Consider the following 14,819-nt stretch of genomic DNA (forward strand, 5'->3'; position numbering starts at 1 on the left):
GAGTGCCTACGATTTCTGGTGGCAAGCTGTTCCACTGGTTAACTGCCCTCACTGTTAGGAAATTTCTTCTTAATTCCAACTTGCTTCTCTCCCTGATTAGTTTCCATCCGTTGCTTCCTGTCCTGCGCTCAGGTGCTTTGGAGAATAAGTTGACCCCGTCTTCTTTGTGGCAGCCCCCCAAATACTGGAAGGCTGCTTTCATGCCACCCCTGATTCTTATTTTCTTTCGGCTGGCCACGCCCAGCTCCAGCAACTGTTCTTCTTATGTTTTGGTCTCCAGGCCTTTGATGGTCTTAGTTGCTCTTCTCTGGACTTTTTTCCAGTCTCAACATCTTTTTTTATAATATGGGGACCAAAATTATTTGCAGTATCCCGGGTGGGGATTGTATCAGCTTTTTTGGCTGCGGCTACACACGGCTGACTCAGTTAAGTATGGGTGACCTCACCAAGGTTTCAGTTTCAAAGCCCCACTTAATCCTGCGAGTGCTTAATCCTGTGAGCCGCCTAGAGCTTCAAAAGTTATGGGTGGCAACTCCAAACAGCTTCTTTTGCAATATATAAATATTGCACTGTTTACATTTTAATATATGAATATAAACCCTTGTTGACATAAAAGAAGTTAAAAAAAAATGAAACCAAAAGGCTGAAAGAGAAGGCGATATTTTTTCTTCCCGTACCTAATGGCTTCACTCCTCTGTTCCAAATAATAGCTGTACACCACGCCTTCGTTTAATTTTTTAGGTGCTAGTCCAGATTATTTCCAGCTTGGTTGCAATTCAGCCAAAAATAAAAATAAAAATTCCTGCGAACCCAGATTTCCTTTCCTCAAAAGGTTAAGGGACATGATAGAAGCATTTAAATATGTTCAAGGGTTAAATAAGGTTCAGGAGGGAAGTGTTTTTAATAGGAAAGTGAACACAAGAACAAGGGGACACAATCTGAGGTGAGTTGGGGAAAAGATCAGAAGCCGCGTGAGAAAATATTATTGGACTGAAAGAGTCGTAGATGCTTGGAACAAACTTCCAGCAGACGTGGTTGGTAAATCCACAGTAACTGAATTTAAACATGCCTGGGATAAACATATATCCATTGTAAGATAAAATACAGGAAATAGTATAAGGGCAGACTAGATGGACCAGGAGGTCTTTTTCTGCCGTCAGTCTTCTATGTTTCTATGTTAAAAGATTTTTGCAAGAATGGCATATACCGTAACTGTGATCCATAATTTTTTACTAGCGGAAATTGATTTCAGGGGGGGGGGGAAACGTCTTGGTGTTATTGAAAAAATTGTGTTAGTCAGAGGAAATTCTGCTCTGGAAATATTTTATACTCTGGGAAGGACCACGTCTCGATTCCCACGCGATTTCCTATTGTCTTTGGGCAAATTACCAAAAAATCCTTCCTTGGCAACGGAGGCTGGGAGCTGAATTCTTCCATCTGGAAAACAAAGAACGACTTGTCTACCCAGATGCTTTACGTCCTCCGTAAAAGAACCGTAGCTAAGGCTGTGGCTACAAGCAAAATTGAGCAAGACAATCGACCCTGCACCTCTTCAATACGGAACCAATGTTCCTGGATCAGTTGAGGTTCTTGGCAGGGCTGTGTTTTCTTTTTAAAAAAAAATAAATTTTATTTTTATTTACATATATAGACAAATATACAAAGACATTACAAACACATAAAGTTAAAAAACGTAATAGGAAGCGGGCAAGTGTGAGACAGATCTGTATAGTGATATTAACTAGATACATTCTCAGCAGCCTATTGTAGATAACTTAGTAACATATATTTGACATATATTGCTAACTATTGATAGTACAGTAGTTGAATTATAAAAAAGAAAGCAAGATAACAGGATAGTCTTAATTATTATAAATACCTTCATCTCTTTTATACAATTTACTTTAACACCAGGTAAATTTCTTTTACATATTAATGATTTTAAAAAGAATTTGGGCGAATGCTTGGAACAAACTTCCAGCAGACGTGGTTGGTCAATCCACAGTCACTGAATTGAAACATGCCTGGGATAAACATCTATCCATCCTAAGATAAAATACAGGAAATAGTATAAGGGCAGACGAGATGGACCACGAGGTCTTTTTCTGCCATCAATCTTCTATGTTTCTATGAATTTGATCTTTTTTCGAGCCAATGATAAAATATATCCCAGCAATTCTAGAATAAAGAGGCTAAAGAGAGCAGGGCTATCTTAATGCAATTGATGGGACTTGGCCCTGGGCCCCACGGGTATAGGAGCCCCATAGTAATCTGGGTATGTTAACCCTTCAGTGCACCTTGTTTCTTGCTTCTAATACTTTATACCTGGTTTATGAAGCTGGCCGATGGGATAGAAACATAGAAGACTGACGGCAGAAAAAGACCTCCTGGTCCATCTAGTCTGCCCTTATACTATTTCCTGTATTTTCTCTTAGGATGGATCAGTGTTTATCCCAGGCATGTTTACATTCAGTGACTGTGGATTGACCAACCACGTCTACTGGAAGTTTGTTCCAAGCATCTACGACTCTTTCAGTAAATACAAGACGAAAGACAAGAACAGGTTCTACATTTAGGCAAAAAAACAAAATGCCCAGGTACAGTATAGGTGATACATTGCACTAGTAGTAACTGTGAGAGGGATCTTGGAGTCCTAGTGGACAACCATTTAAATAGGAGCCAGCCGTGTGCAGCAGCTGCCCAAAAAGCCAACACAGTTCAAGGCTGCATCAACAGAGGGAGAGAATCAAGATCATGTGAAGGGTTAATACCACTTTAAAAGGCCTTGGTATAAGGCAGTGATGGTGAACCTATGACACGCGTGTCAGCACTGACACGCGTAGCCATTTTTAGTGACACGCGGCCGCCGGAGAAACTTTCGGAGAGAATGCGCCAAACGCACGCGACGCGAGCCAAAAAAAAAAAAGCCTCCTCACTCTCACCCCTCCCTCCTGTTTCACCTTCATTGCTGCTTGGAGAAGCCTGCACCTCCTTCGCCTCCCCCCCACCCAGCCCGGGAAGGAAAAAGCCGGCAGAGCGCAAGCGCAGGTTCTTAAAGGATCCGCGTTGTTGATTTCCGAGCACCAAAAAAAAAAAGGACATGCGAAGAGCGAGAATAGAAGCCCGGCCCGGCTGGAGCTTCCCTGGCGGTGATGGCACGTGAGCTTTTGGGGCCCGGTGGGAGGGCGCCGACCATTGTGTGCCCACACAGCCATTAGGAACCCCCTCCCCCGGCAGAAATTTTTGAAGTGGCGCAAAGCCACGCAGTCCTGAATCGCTCCCTTCTCCAGCCAGCAAAGTCGGCTGCCCAGGAAAGCGCCGCATTTGAAAAGCGCACGTTTAAAAATCGCGCCACTTTCCCTGGCAGCCGGCTTGCTGGCCGGAGAAGCGAGCGATCCAGGACTGCCTGGCTTTGCGCCGTGATGACAACAACGGCGCCATGGTGGCCTTCAAGCGTCGCCCTTCGTGGCGCCCAATCACCCGTTCCTCAGGTAGATGTCTGGCGCACTACCGGGAGGCGGAGGCGGCGCGTGGCCAGGCGCTGAGCTCCATGGACACCTGGGAGGGCAAAGGGGTGAATGTGGCTGCTGCCTCTTAGGCGGAGGCGAAGGCGATGGCGGAGTCTGCGCTGGGGCCATGCAGGGACGCTGATCCAGGGGGCCACGGACCGGCAAGCCGCCCTCCACTCTCTCTCCACTCTCCCTCTCTCTTTCTCTCTCTGTTGCTGCCGTGGTGCACGAGAGAGAAAGAGAGAGAGAAAAAGGAGGAGAGAGAATAAGAGAGAAAGAGAGAGAGAAGGCAAGAGAGAGAGAGAGAGAGAAAGCAAGGGAGAGAGAGAGAAAGAGTGTGTGTGTGAGAGAGGAAGATAGAGAGAGAAAGAGAAAGAAAGCAAGAGAGAGAGAAAAAGAGAAAGAGAGAAGGAAAGTAAGAGAAAAAGAGAGAGAAAGCAAGAGAGAGAGAGAAAGCAAGAAAGAGAGGAACAGAGAGAGAAAGAAAGAGAAAGAAAGCAAGAAAGAGAGAAAAAGAGAGAAGGAAAGTAAGAGAGAGAAAGCAAGAAAGAGAAAGCAAGGGAGAGAAAGAAAGCAAGAAATAGAGAAAGGGAGGAAGAGAGAGAGAGAGAAAGAGAAAGAAAGCAAGAGAGAAAGAGAGAAGGAAAGCAAGAGAAAGAGAAAGAAAGAGAGAGAAAGAAAGCAAGGAAGAGAGAAAAAGAGAGAAAGAAAGCAAGAGAGAGAGAGAAAGAAAGCAAAAGAGAAAGAGAAGGAAAGCAAGAGAGAGAGAGTGAGAAAGAGAGAATAAAAGAGATAGCAAGAGAGACAGAGAAAGAGAGAGAGAGAGAAAGCAAGAAAGAGAGAAAGAGGAAAGGAGGGAGAAAGAGCAAAAAAGAGAGAAAGGAAGAAAGAAAGAGGGATGGAGAGAGAAGGGGAAAGAAAGAGGGAGAGAGAGAGAAATAGAGCGAAAGGGAGGAAAAGAGGGGGGGTTTGTCCAAACTTTTTTTCTCAAGGTGATACACCACCCGATTTATGCTTGGTTTTTTGGCGAATTTTGACACACCAAGCTCAAAAGGTTGCCCATCACTGGTATAAGGCCACACTTGGAATACCGCATTCAGTTTTGGTTGCCACGATGCAAAAAGGATGTTGAGACTCTAGAAAGAGTGCAGAGAAGAAAAACAAAGAGGATTAGGGGACTGGAGGCTAAAACATATGAAGAACAGTTGCAGGAACTGGACATGGCTAGTTTAATGAAAAGAAGGACCAGGGGAGACATGATAGCAGCCTTCCGGTATCTCAGAAGAAGTCAACCTATTCTCAAAAGCACCTGAGTGTAGAACAAGAAGCAATGGGTGGAAAATAATCAAGTAAAGAAGCAACTTAGAACTAAGGAGACATTCCCTGACAGTTTGAACAAGTAATCTATGGAACTCCTTGCCTCCAGAAGTTGTGAATGCTCCAACACTGGAAGTTTTTAAACAGATGTTAGATAACCATCTTTTCTGAAGTGGTGTAGGGTTTCCTGCCTAAGCAGGGGGTTGGACTAGAACAGTGTTTTTCAACCAGTGTGCCGCGGCACACTAGTGTGCCGTGATACATGGTCAGGTGTGCCGCGAAGCTCAGAGAGAGAAAGGAAGGAAGGGAGAGAGAAAGAAAGAAAGAGAGAGAGAAAGAAAGCAAGAGAGAGAGAAAGAAAGCAAGAGAGAGAAAGAGCGAGAGAGAGAGAGAGAGAAAGCGAGAGAGAGAAAGAGCAAGCAAGAGAGAAAGAGAACAAGAGAGAGAGAGCAAGAGAGAGAGCAAGAGAGAGTAAGAAAGCCAGAGAGAGAGAGAGGGAGGGAAGGAGAGAGAGAGAAAGACATAGAGGGAGGTAGGGAGGGAGAGAGAAAGAGAGCAAAAAAGAGAGGAAGGAAGGAAGAGATAGAAAGTGGGATGGAGAGAGAGAAAGAAAGAGGAAGGGAGAGAAAGAGGGAGGAAGAGAGAGAGAATTTTTTTGTCCAAACTTTTTTTAGCTGCCCCCGCCCCCCCGCTCAATGTGCCCCAGAGTTTCGTAAATGTAAAAAATGTGCCGCGGCTCGAAAAAGATTGAAAATCACTGGACTAGAAGACCTCCAAGGTCCCTTCCAACTCTGTTGTTGTTGTTGTTGTTATAACCCTTTGTCTAGAATGGAATTGAGTTTCCTGCCTAAGCAGGGGGTTGGACTAGAAGACCTCCAAGGTCCCTTCCAACTCTGTCGTTATTGTTATTGTTTAAGTTTATGGACGTTTTTAGCCCTAGGTCCACGTTTTGGCCATAGGCTGATTCTACTTTTAAGTCAAATACGTGGCATCCTTAGAGAGAAAAATGGAACCTCAGACTATGGGTCTCGGAGGGAAGGTGGCTTAAAATTAAATAAAAATTCATTCTTTCAGATATTCGCCGTGCAGTTTAAAAAATCCTGCCACTCTTTTATGGCGTTTGGAGGCCTTCTGCCCAAAAAAGAGAGATCTTCCTTTGGCTCAAAACAAGGACAAAGAAACACCAGGGGGGTTGAACTGCATTTTAATTTCTCCGGACATCCAATTAGTGCATTCAGGAGATTCCTGCTTTTAAAAAGAAGGAAATTGTGGTAGACTGGCAGTTTGCCAAACTTACACACACATCAAAAGGTCTCAGCATATCTCCCGACAAACCAGCAGGGATTTTTTAACACACCAGAGAGGTGCTAATGGACGAAGGGCTTGGAATCCGTCTGCAGAGCTGTCCTCGCTCCCCTTTTCAAAGCCTACATTTTAATTTAGCCAGATTAACTCCGTTGGATGGAGGGAGCTGTGGTTCACCCAAGCTTCTGCCTTCAACATTGGTTACCTCCAAAAAGGAGCTACCAGATTCTTTTCGATTAACCTTGGGTGTGCATAAGAACCTCAGAAGAGCCATGCTGAATCGGGCCAAAGCCCATCGAGTCCAGGATTCTGGGTCACCCAGTGGCCCCCCAATTGATGCAGATGCTCTCAGTGTACATAAAAGAAAAAGAGACGTTGGTCAAGAATCATGAGGTCCAACACTTAATGATGGTCATTGGGGTCAAAGAAGCAATGAAGAAACAATCCATATGAATAAAAATCTTAGGATACAAGCAACAAGTGACAGTCATAGAGTCCTAAGTGGGAGGAAATAGGTGATAGGGATGATGAGAAAAAACTAGCAGAAATACAAGTGCAGACTTAGTAGAAGTTGGCAATGTTGAGGGAATTATTTGTTTAGCAGAGTGATGACATTCGGGGGGGGGGATTGTTCTTGTATCTAGTTGTCTTGGTGTGCAGGGCTCTGTAGTGACGTTTTGAGGGTCAGAGTTGAAACTATGTCCAGGATGTGAGGGGTCAGTGGATATTTTCCCTGCCCTCTTTTTGACTTGTGCAGTCCACAGGTCCTCGATGGAAGGCAGGTGGGCAGCCATGGTTTTTTCTGCAGTTCTGATTCTCCTCTGAAGTCTGTGTCAGTCCTGTTGGGTTGCAGCACCAAACCAGACAGTGATAGAGGTGCAGATGACAGACTCAGTGATTCCTCTGCAGAACTGGATCAGCAGCTCCTTGGACAGTTGGAGCTTCCTGAGTTGGCGCAGAAAGAACATTCTTTGTGGTGCTTTTTTGATGATGTTTTTGATGCTGGGTGACCATTTTAGGTCTTGAGATATGATAGAACCTAGAAATTTGAAGGTCTCTACTGTTGATACTGTGTTGCCTAGTATTGTGAGAGGTGGAAGGATGGAAGGGTTTCTCCTAAAGTCTACCACCATTTCTACATTTGTGTATGTGTATTTGTATGTCATTGATTTACCCGTCTTCCTGTGTACACACAAAGAGGAATCACTGGAGGTTTCCAAGAAGAAATTGGACAACCAACTTGACTCAAATTGTAGAGGATCAGGGTTGGACTAGATGACCTCCAAGGTCCCTTCCAACTCTCCTCTTCTCTCCTCTTCTCCTCTGCTCTACTCTACTGTATTCTTAATCTATTCTATTCTAGTCTATTCCATTCCATTCCTTTCCATTCCAAGAAGACTCGGAGTATTATGAAATTTGGAATGTGTTTTATGAGTGGTTAGAATGGAGGGGAAAAAACTAAATGACAATATTAAGTTAACAATATATAGAGAGTAGTGTCAATAATGGATGTATTCATAAAATCAGCATATGTGTATAAGATAGGAGATAATATTTGTAGTAATTGGATAATCAAGAAACATACTACCAAGGCAGAAAAAAATATAATGGAAAAATATGTAAGATATATAACCGTAACAGTTAATTCGTTAATATGAGTTGTCGTAAAAGAAGCCCATGGGGTATACTGTATTGATATTAGTGTGTTATTTATTTATTTTTAATATTTATAAACGCATTTAAAAAGAAAAATTACAAACATATAATATAACACAATACAAACATATGACAAAAAAAGAAACAATACATGACGATCAATTCAGTATTTACATTAATGGTTCCCCTTTTATTTCCATTAATTTTCCAATATCTCTCTGAGTTTTAATTAATTTGTAATTTCTCCCTTGTCATTTCTGATCTTTAATCTTGGTTCTCCTCTGTGTCCAATTGTATAATTTGTTCCATGTTAGTGTGTTATTTAATGTTTGTGTAGTGGTGTTCTTTTGTGCGTGTGTGTTTTTTTCTTATGTGTGTTTTGTATCATTCTTTGGAATTGTTTATAATGTACATAACTCAATAATATTTTTTTTAAAAGTCAGAATCTCAGTAGTTTCTCCATCCAGGAATTTTCCTCTTCTTCTTTCTCTCTTTCCCCCCCTTCTAATGGTGTTTTGGCCACGTTTCTCAGGAAAGCCCACAGGAAACGCCTTCCCCACCCACCCACCCACCCTTCAAGCGGGCCAAGGCTGGCGGGGGGGGGGGGAGGAGGGGGGGCAAACAAAGGACTTGTCAAGGCAGAAAAGCCACTTTGGCTGGAGATCTCAGATCAGCAATTGCTCCTTGGAGGGTTTCTGGAAGTCATAAAAATCTGGAGAGAGAGAGAAAGAGAGAGAGAAAGAGAGACTTTCCTTGCTAAACTTTCTCCTTCCTTCCTTGCACATATACCAGCTTTCCACTCACTCTGAAGACAGAATAACGTGTGGAACTCTTTTTTTTTTTTATTCATTTACCAAACTACAAAGAAAAAAGAAAAGAAATAGCAAAAACGCATCGATTTATATACCGCTTCGCGGTGCTTTTACACACACACACACACACACACGCTCTAAGCAATTTGACAGAGTCAGTGTAATTGAGCTCCAACAGTTGAGCGGGTCGTCATTGAGCCGGTCAAGGATCGAACTGGCAAATGGAATGGCAGTGGGCAAAAATAAGCCTGCAAGACCACATTCTAACCATTGCGCCACCAGGGTTCTAACTATCGGGAAATTTCTCCACAGTTCTAGCTTGTTTCTGCCCTTGATTAATTTTAAGTCTTCGCAGAGGAATGGCGTATAAATCTAATTAATAATAATCATAACCATAATAATCGAGCTGCAACGACTCTGGCATAAGCCAGTGAAAGTGGTCCCAGTGGTACTTGGCACGCTGGGCGCAGGGCCAAAGGATCTCAGCGGACATTTGAAAACCATCAGAATTGACAACATCTCCATCTGTCAATTGCAAAAGGCCACTTCACTGGGATGGGCAAACATAATTCGCCGCTACATCACGCAGCCCTAGGTGCTTGGGAAGCGCCCAACTGGGGATGGAATATGAAATCTAGCATAGTGATCTTGTTTGCTGTGTTGTACTGACATAATAATAATAATAATAATAATAATAATAATAATAATAATGATAATAATGATGATGATGATGATGATGATGTATTGCTTTTTATCCTGCCTTCAGATGTTTTGGAGAACATGTGGACCTTCTTTTCCATCTTCTCTTCTCTTCCCTCCCTTCCATCTTCCCTCCCCTTCTTCTTTCCTTATTCAGAAAAATAAAGCAAGAGCAATGGCGAAAGAACCATTTCATAGCATTCCATTCATCAAGAGTCATGTTTCAATTCCTCTCTGGGTTACTCTGCATAGAAACTGAATTTCTTTCTTTCCTTTTTTCCCAGCAATGAAACTGTCAGGACAGACTTGAAGAAATTGCCGGCGCTTCCGACCCAAGCACTTAAGGAGCACCCGTCCCTGGCTTATTGGTAAATATTGGGCTTCTTTAGTAAGATCTACTCCCAGCGGCTTGGTGCAGGATTGGGTTGCTATGTGGACGAGGAGGGACAGAGTTCCGGTAGTGAAAACGGAGCTGTGCGCGCACCTCCGAGTGACCAGTGGGCGGGCACATGCGTCGGAGGGAGATTTAGCTTCTACACATGCGCAGGGAGCGAAATCTTGCGAGCGGATGTACGGGCGTGTGAAATTTTGGCGACTTGGGGTGATTTTTTGCTTCCGCGCATGTGCATGCACAAGATATTTCAAAGGCAGATACAAAATTAATAAAAATTATTTTAAAAACCCTCGTACAATCATCCACTTTCATTCACAACATTGGCCGGGGTCAATCTTGTCACTCATGGCCCGCCATGCCCACCAACAGAGGTGGGTCTTCAGAGCTTTACGAAAGATGAGGAGGGAGGGGGGCGGTATGTATCTCCGGAGGGAGTTCGTTCCAGAGGGCCGGGGCCACCATAGAGAAGGCTCTTCCCCTCAACCCCACCAGATGACATTGTCTGGCCAACGGGACCTGGAGAAGGCCGACTCAGTGTGGGACCTAACAGGTCATTGGGATGTATGAGGCAGAAGACGGTCCCGTAAGTAGTCTGGAATGGAAATTGCCCCCATTTTTTTTTTTACATGGAATAATGAAGAAACAATATCCCCCCAAAAGACAATATTTGACAACACACATTTTAAAGGCCGCGAGGATTGCATACGCCCAATATTGGAAAAACAACTTAATTCCACCAGAAAATGTAGCTATAGATAAAATGTACATGACCACGGAGCCTGTCCAAGGACTAAATAACTCAAAGTCCTATAAAACAGATGGTACAACTGGATTAGAAAAAAAGAAAGAAAGGACTGTGAAACAATATGAAAGGAAGGATGAAAATCTAGAACTTTGCAAATAAGTGATGTAAGGCATATGACTGAGTAGAGATAATGTAAGAAAACGGGCGCAGCTCTGTGTTGAAATATTCTGATGTTCTAAAAATGAAAAGTAATCAAACAAACAAAAAATTAAAATCCTGTTTTTCCCCCCTTCTCCCCCCCCCCTCTCTTTTTTTCAAGTGAGGATCGAGTGATTGAGCATTACAAGAAGCTGAATGGACAGACGAGAGGTCAAGCTATTGTCAAGTAAGTTACAAGTGAGAATTCTGGACACCGAAAAATTTGGCCCGTTTTGAATTCTGCACCTCATGGTCTCTCCTTGGTCAATCTCCATCCATTCTTCCTTCGGGTGCTTTGGAGAACACCTTCACCCCCTCCTCAAATATTGGAAGATGCTCTCATGTCCCCCTGGTCCTTCTTTTCATTCAACTAGCCAGGCCCAGTCCCTGCAACCGTCCATCGTATGTTTTATCCTCCAATCATCTCCTGATCATCCTTGTTGCTCTTGTCTGCGCTCTTTCCAGAGTCTCAACATCCTTTTTAGAGTGTGGTGACCAAAGCTGGATGCAGGACTCCAGGTGTGGTCTTACCAAGGCTTTACAGAGCGGCATTAGCCCTTCACTTGAACTTGGTTGTATCCCTCTGTTAATGCAATTGAGAATTGCATTAGCTAAAACCAACTGCAACCTTCAGTTAAATTAATGTTTGTTTGTTTTTTTAGAAACAGAAACCTAGAAGATTGATGGCAGAAAAAGACCTCATGGTCCACCTAGTCTGCCCTTATACTATTTCCTGTATTTTATCTTAGGATGGATCTATGTTTATCCCAGGAAGGTTTACATTCAGTGACTGTGGATTGACCAACCACGTCTGCTAGACATTTGTTCCAAGCATCTACTACTCTTTCAGTCAAATAATATTTTCTCACGCTGCTTCTGATCTTTCCCCCAACTAACCTCAGATTGGGCCCCCTTGTTCTTGGGTTCACTTTCCTATTAAAAACACTTCCCTCCTGAACCTTATTGAACCGTTTCACATATTTAAATGTTTCAATCATGTCTCCCCTTTTCCTTCTGTCCTCCAGACTCTACAGATTGAGTTCATTATTATTATTATCCACCCTGAGTTCTAGGAGAAGGGTGGCCTAGAAATTGAACTAATAAATGAATGAATGAATGAATAAATAAATAAATAAATAAATAAACATTTTTATGTTTCTTTTCTAGTTACATGAGCATTGTAGAGTCCCTTCCAACCTACGGAGTCCATTATTATGCGGTCAAGGTGGGTGCCTGCTGAAAAATGTAGTTTAATTCACGACTGGGTGGACCTTGCACAACTGCTATCATTATTTCATTTATTCGGGGTTCTGTTCTGAGAGCATGGTGGGGGCAGTGGGAGGGGGTGCACACTCATGGGGGGGAAGAGATGTGGGCACCTACATGAATGCTAGCACACACACACACCCCCTTTGTGGCTTGTATCACTGCCCTGTACCATTTAAGGTAAATAGTTGTCCAACCTCTTTAAAAACTTTCAGTGTTGTAGCATTGACAACTTCTGGAGGCCAGCTGTTCCACTGGTTAATTGTTCTCACTGTCAGGAAATGTCTCCCTTGTTCTTGTTTAAATAGTAAAATGTGAAAGAACTGCTGTATTTTTTGTAGCATATGATGCACACGAGTTTTGGGTGAGGACGAGAGGAAAACAATTATTCTGCCTCTGCCTCCCAGCATCCATTGGTGATTCCTCTGGGTTGCCTCTTTGCAGCAAACAGCCTGGTTCAGCTTCAGCACATGATCACAACATGAACAGCTGATTGGTGGTTGATTCAGTCTCCTGGAATACGGCCAATCAGCTGTTCCAGACTGCAGGGATCGCCAGGGCCCATCGCCACCAATGTGCATTGTGTTTTTGGCCCCCACAACCTCTGTTTTAGACCAGTTCCAGGCTCCTAGGATCACCACACCACATCGCTGCCAATCTCCACCTCTTTTTGGCCTCCACATGAACCATTTTAGATCTCCGCACGTCACGTTTTTGGCCTCCACACGGACCATTTTTGGCCTCAGTATGTCTCATTATCAACCTCCGCTTGGAACATTTTTGGCCTCCAGGCATTGCATTTTCAGCCTCCGCTTGGACTGTTTTTGGCCTCTACGTGGACCAATTTTTGGCTTCCGCACTTTGCGTTTTTGACGTCCACGTGGACCATTTTTGGCTCCATGCATCGCGTTTTCGGCCAGTTCCACATGGCGATCGATGGTGATGTGGTGTGGCAATCCCCACAGCCTGGAACAGGTCTAAAATGGGATGCACAGAGGCCAAAAATGGCCAAAGTGTGGGGGGCAGCAGGTGGGCGGGGCTTCAGCAACATTTGGTGTATAACACACACCGCAATTTTCACCCACGTTTAATGGGGGGGAAAGTGTGTCTTACACTCCGAAAAGTACAGTGAAGTCATTTATTCTGTTCCTCCCCATCCTTCTAGGATAAGCAGGGAATCCCGTGGTGGTTGGGACTCAGCTACAAAGGCATCTTCCAGTATGACTATCACGACAAAGTGAAGCCAAGGAAGGTAAGTGCCCATCCTGCGATGGAACATCTTGGTTTACAGAAGTGTTGAAGACCTTGGGGGGAAACGGCAGGACGTTTGAAACCTGGTTACTGATCCTTCAGAAACCAGCAGTGTCCTCAAATCTATTGGGAAGGAAATTACAAGGGAAAAAATTGCATATTTTTGGCCCCATGGAATAGTTGAGTTTTGTATTGTGCAATGCCATTGGCACCGAGTCAGAATTAGGATGGTGATTTGATTGCTGCAACCTGTCAGTCAGGACAAAGGAGAAATAAAAGAAATTAGGAAGATGGGAAGCAAAAGGAAAGATGGATGGCATCTGGGTTTGCAGCTGCTTTTATATACTCTGAGCTGTTCTGTTGCTGTTAGTAGCTCTTTCTCTGTCGGGTTGAGGGAGATCTAAGGTGGAGGAGGGAGGTCTTTCCCAACTGCACAAAGCTTTTACAAAGGGGCTTTTCTCAAGAGGCAACTCTTCCCTTCCCTCCCATCTCCTCTCCCCTCCTCTCCCCTCTCCTTCTCATCTCTTCTCCTCCCCTCTCCCTTTCCCTTCTCTCTTCTTGTCTCCTCTCCCCTTTCCTTCTCTCTTCTCTTCTCTTCACATCTCTTCTCATCTCTTCTCCTCTCCCCTTTCCTTCTCTCCTCCTCTCCTCTCCTTTCCCCTTCCCTTCTCTCCTCTCCCCTCCTCTCCCCTCTCCTTTCCTTCTCTTCTCATCTCTTCTCCTCCCCTCTCCCTTTCCCTTCTCTCTTCTTGTGTCCTCTCCCCTTTCCTTCTCTCTTATCTTCTCTTCACATCTCTTCTCATCTCTTCTCCTCTCCCCTTTCCTTCTCTCCTCCTCTCCTCTCCTTTCCCCTTCCCTTCTCTCTTCTCGTCTCCTCTCCCCTCTCCTTTCCTTCTCTTCTCATCTCTTCTCCTCCCCTCTCCCTTTCCCTTCTCTCTTCTTGTCTCCTCTCCCCTTTCCTTCTCTCTTCTCTTCTCTTCACATCTCTTCTCATCTCTTCTCCTCTCCCCTTTCCTTCTCTCCTCCTCTCCTCTCCTTTCCCCTTCCCTTCTCTCCTCTCCCCTCCTCTCCCCTCTCCTTTCCTTCTCTTCTCATCTCTTCTCCTCCCCTCTCCCTTTCCCTTCTCTCTTCTTGTCTCCTCTCCCCTCTCCTTTCCTTCTCTTCTCTTCTCCTCCCCTCTCCCTTTCCCTTCTCTCTTCTTGTCTCCCCTTTCCTTCTCTCTTATCTTCTCTTCACATCTCTTCTCATCTCTTCTCCTCTCCCCTTTCCTTCTCTCCTCCTCTCCTCTCCTTTCCCCTTCCCTTCTCTCCTCTCCCCTCCTCTCCCCTCTCCTTTCCTCTCTTCTCATCTCTTCTCCTCCCCTCTCCCTTTCCCTTCTCTCTTCTTGTCTCCTCTCCCCTTTCCTTCTCTCTTATCTTCTCTTCACATCTCTTCTCCTCTCCCCTTTCCTTCTCTCCTCCTCTCCTCTCCTTTCCCCTTCCCTTCTCTCCTCTCCCCTCCTCTCCCCTCTCCTTTCCTTCTCTTCTCATCTCTTCTCCTCCCCTCTCCCTTTCCCTTCTCTCTTCTTGTCTCCTCTCCCCTTTCCTTCTCTCTTATCTTCTCTTCACATCTCTTCTCATCTCTTCTCCTCTCCCCTTTCCTTCTCTCTTCCTCTCCTCTCCTTTCCC

General features: G+C 44.3%; 1 protein-coding gene across 4 annotated transcripts in view; it reads left to right on the plus strand.

The window, feature by feature from the left end:
- FRMD4A (FERM domain containing 4A) overlaps positions 1-14,819 on the plus strand; it is a 263,028-nt gene that overhangs the window by 185,598 nt on the left and 62,611 nt on the right. For all 4 annotated transcript variants that reach the window (XM_070755051.1, XM_070755049.1, XM_070755050.1 and 1 more), the window contains exons 8-11: positions 9,583-9,666; positions 10,757-10,822; positions 11,803-11,860; positions 13,067-13,153. In XM_070755051.1, the coding sequence (XP_070611152.1) occupies positions 9,583-9,666; positions 10,757-10,822; positions 11,803-11,860; positions 13,067-13,153 (295 nt within the window). The remainder of the gene's footprint in view (positions 1-9,582; positions 9,667-10,756; positions 10,823-11,802; positions 11,861-13,066; positions 13,154-14,819) is intronic.

The sequence above is a fragment of the Erythrolamprus reginae genome, chromosome 6, assembly GCF_031021105.1.
Source record: "Erythrolamprus reginae isolate rEryReg1 chromosome 6, rEryReg1.hap1, whole genome shotgun sequence".
Classification (NCBI taxonomy): Eukaryota; Metazoa; Chordata; class Lepidosauria; order Squamata; family Dipsadidae; genus Erythrolamprus; species Erythrolamprus reginae.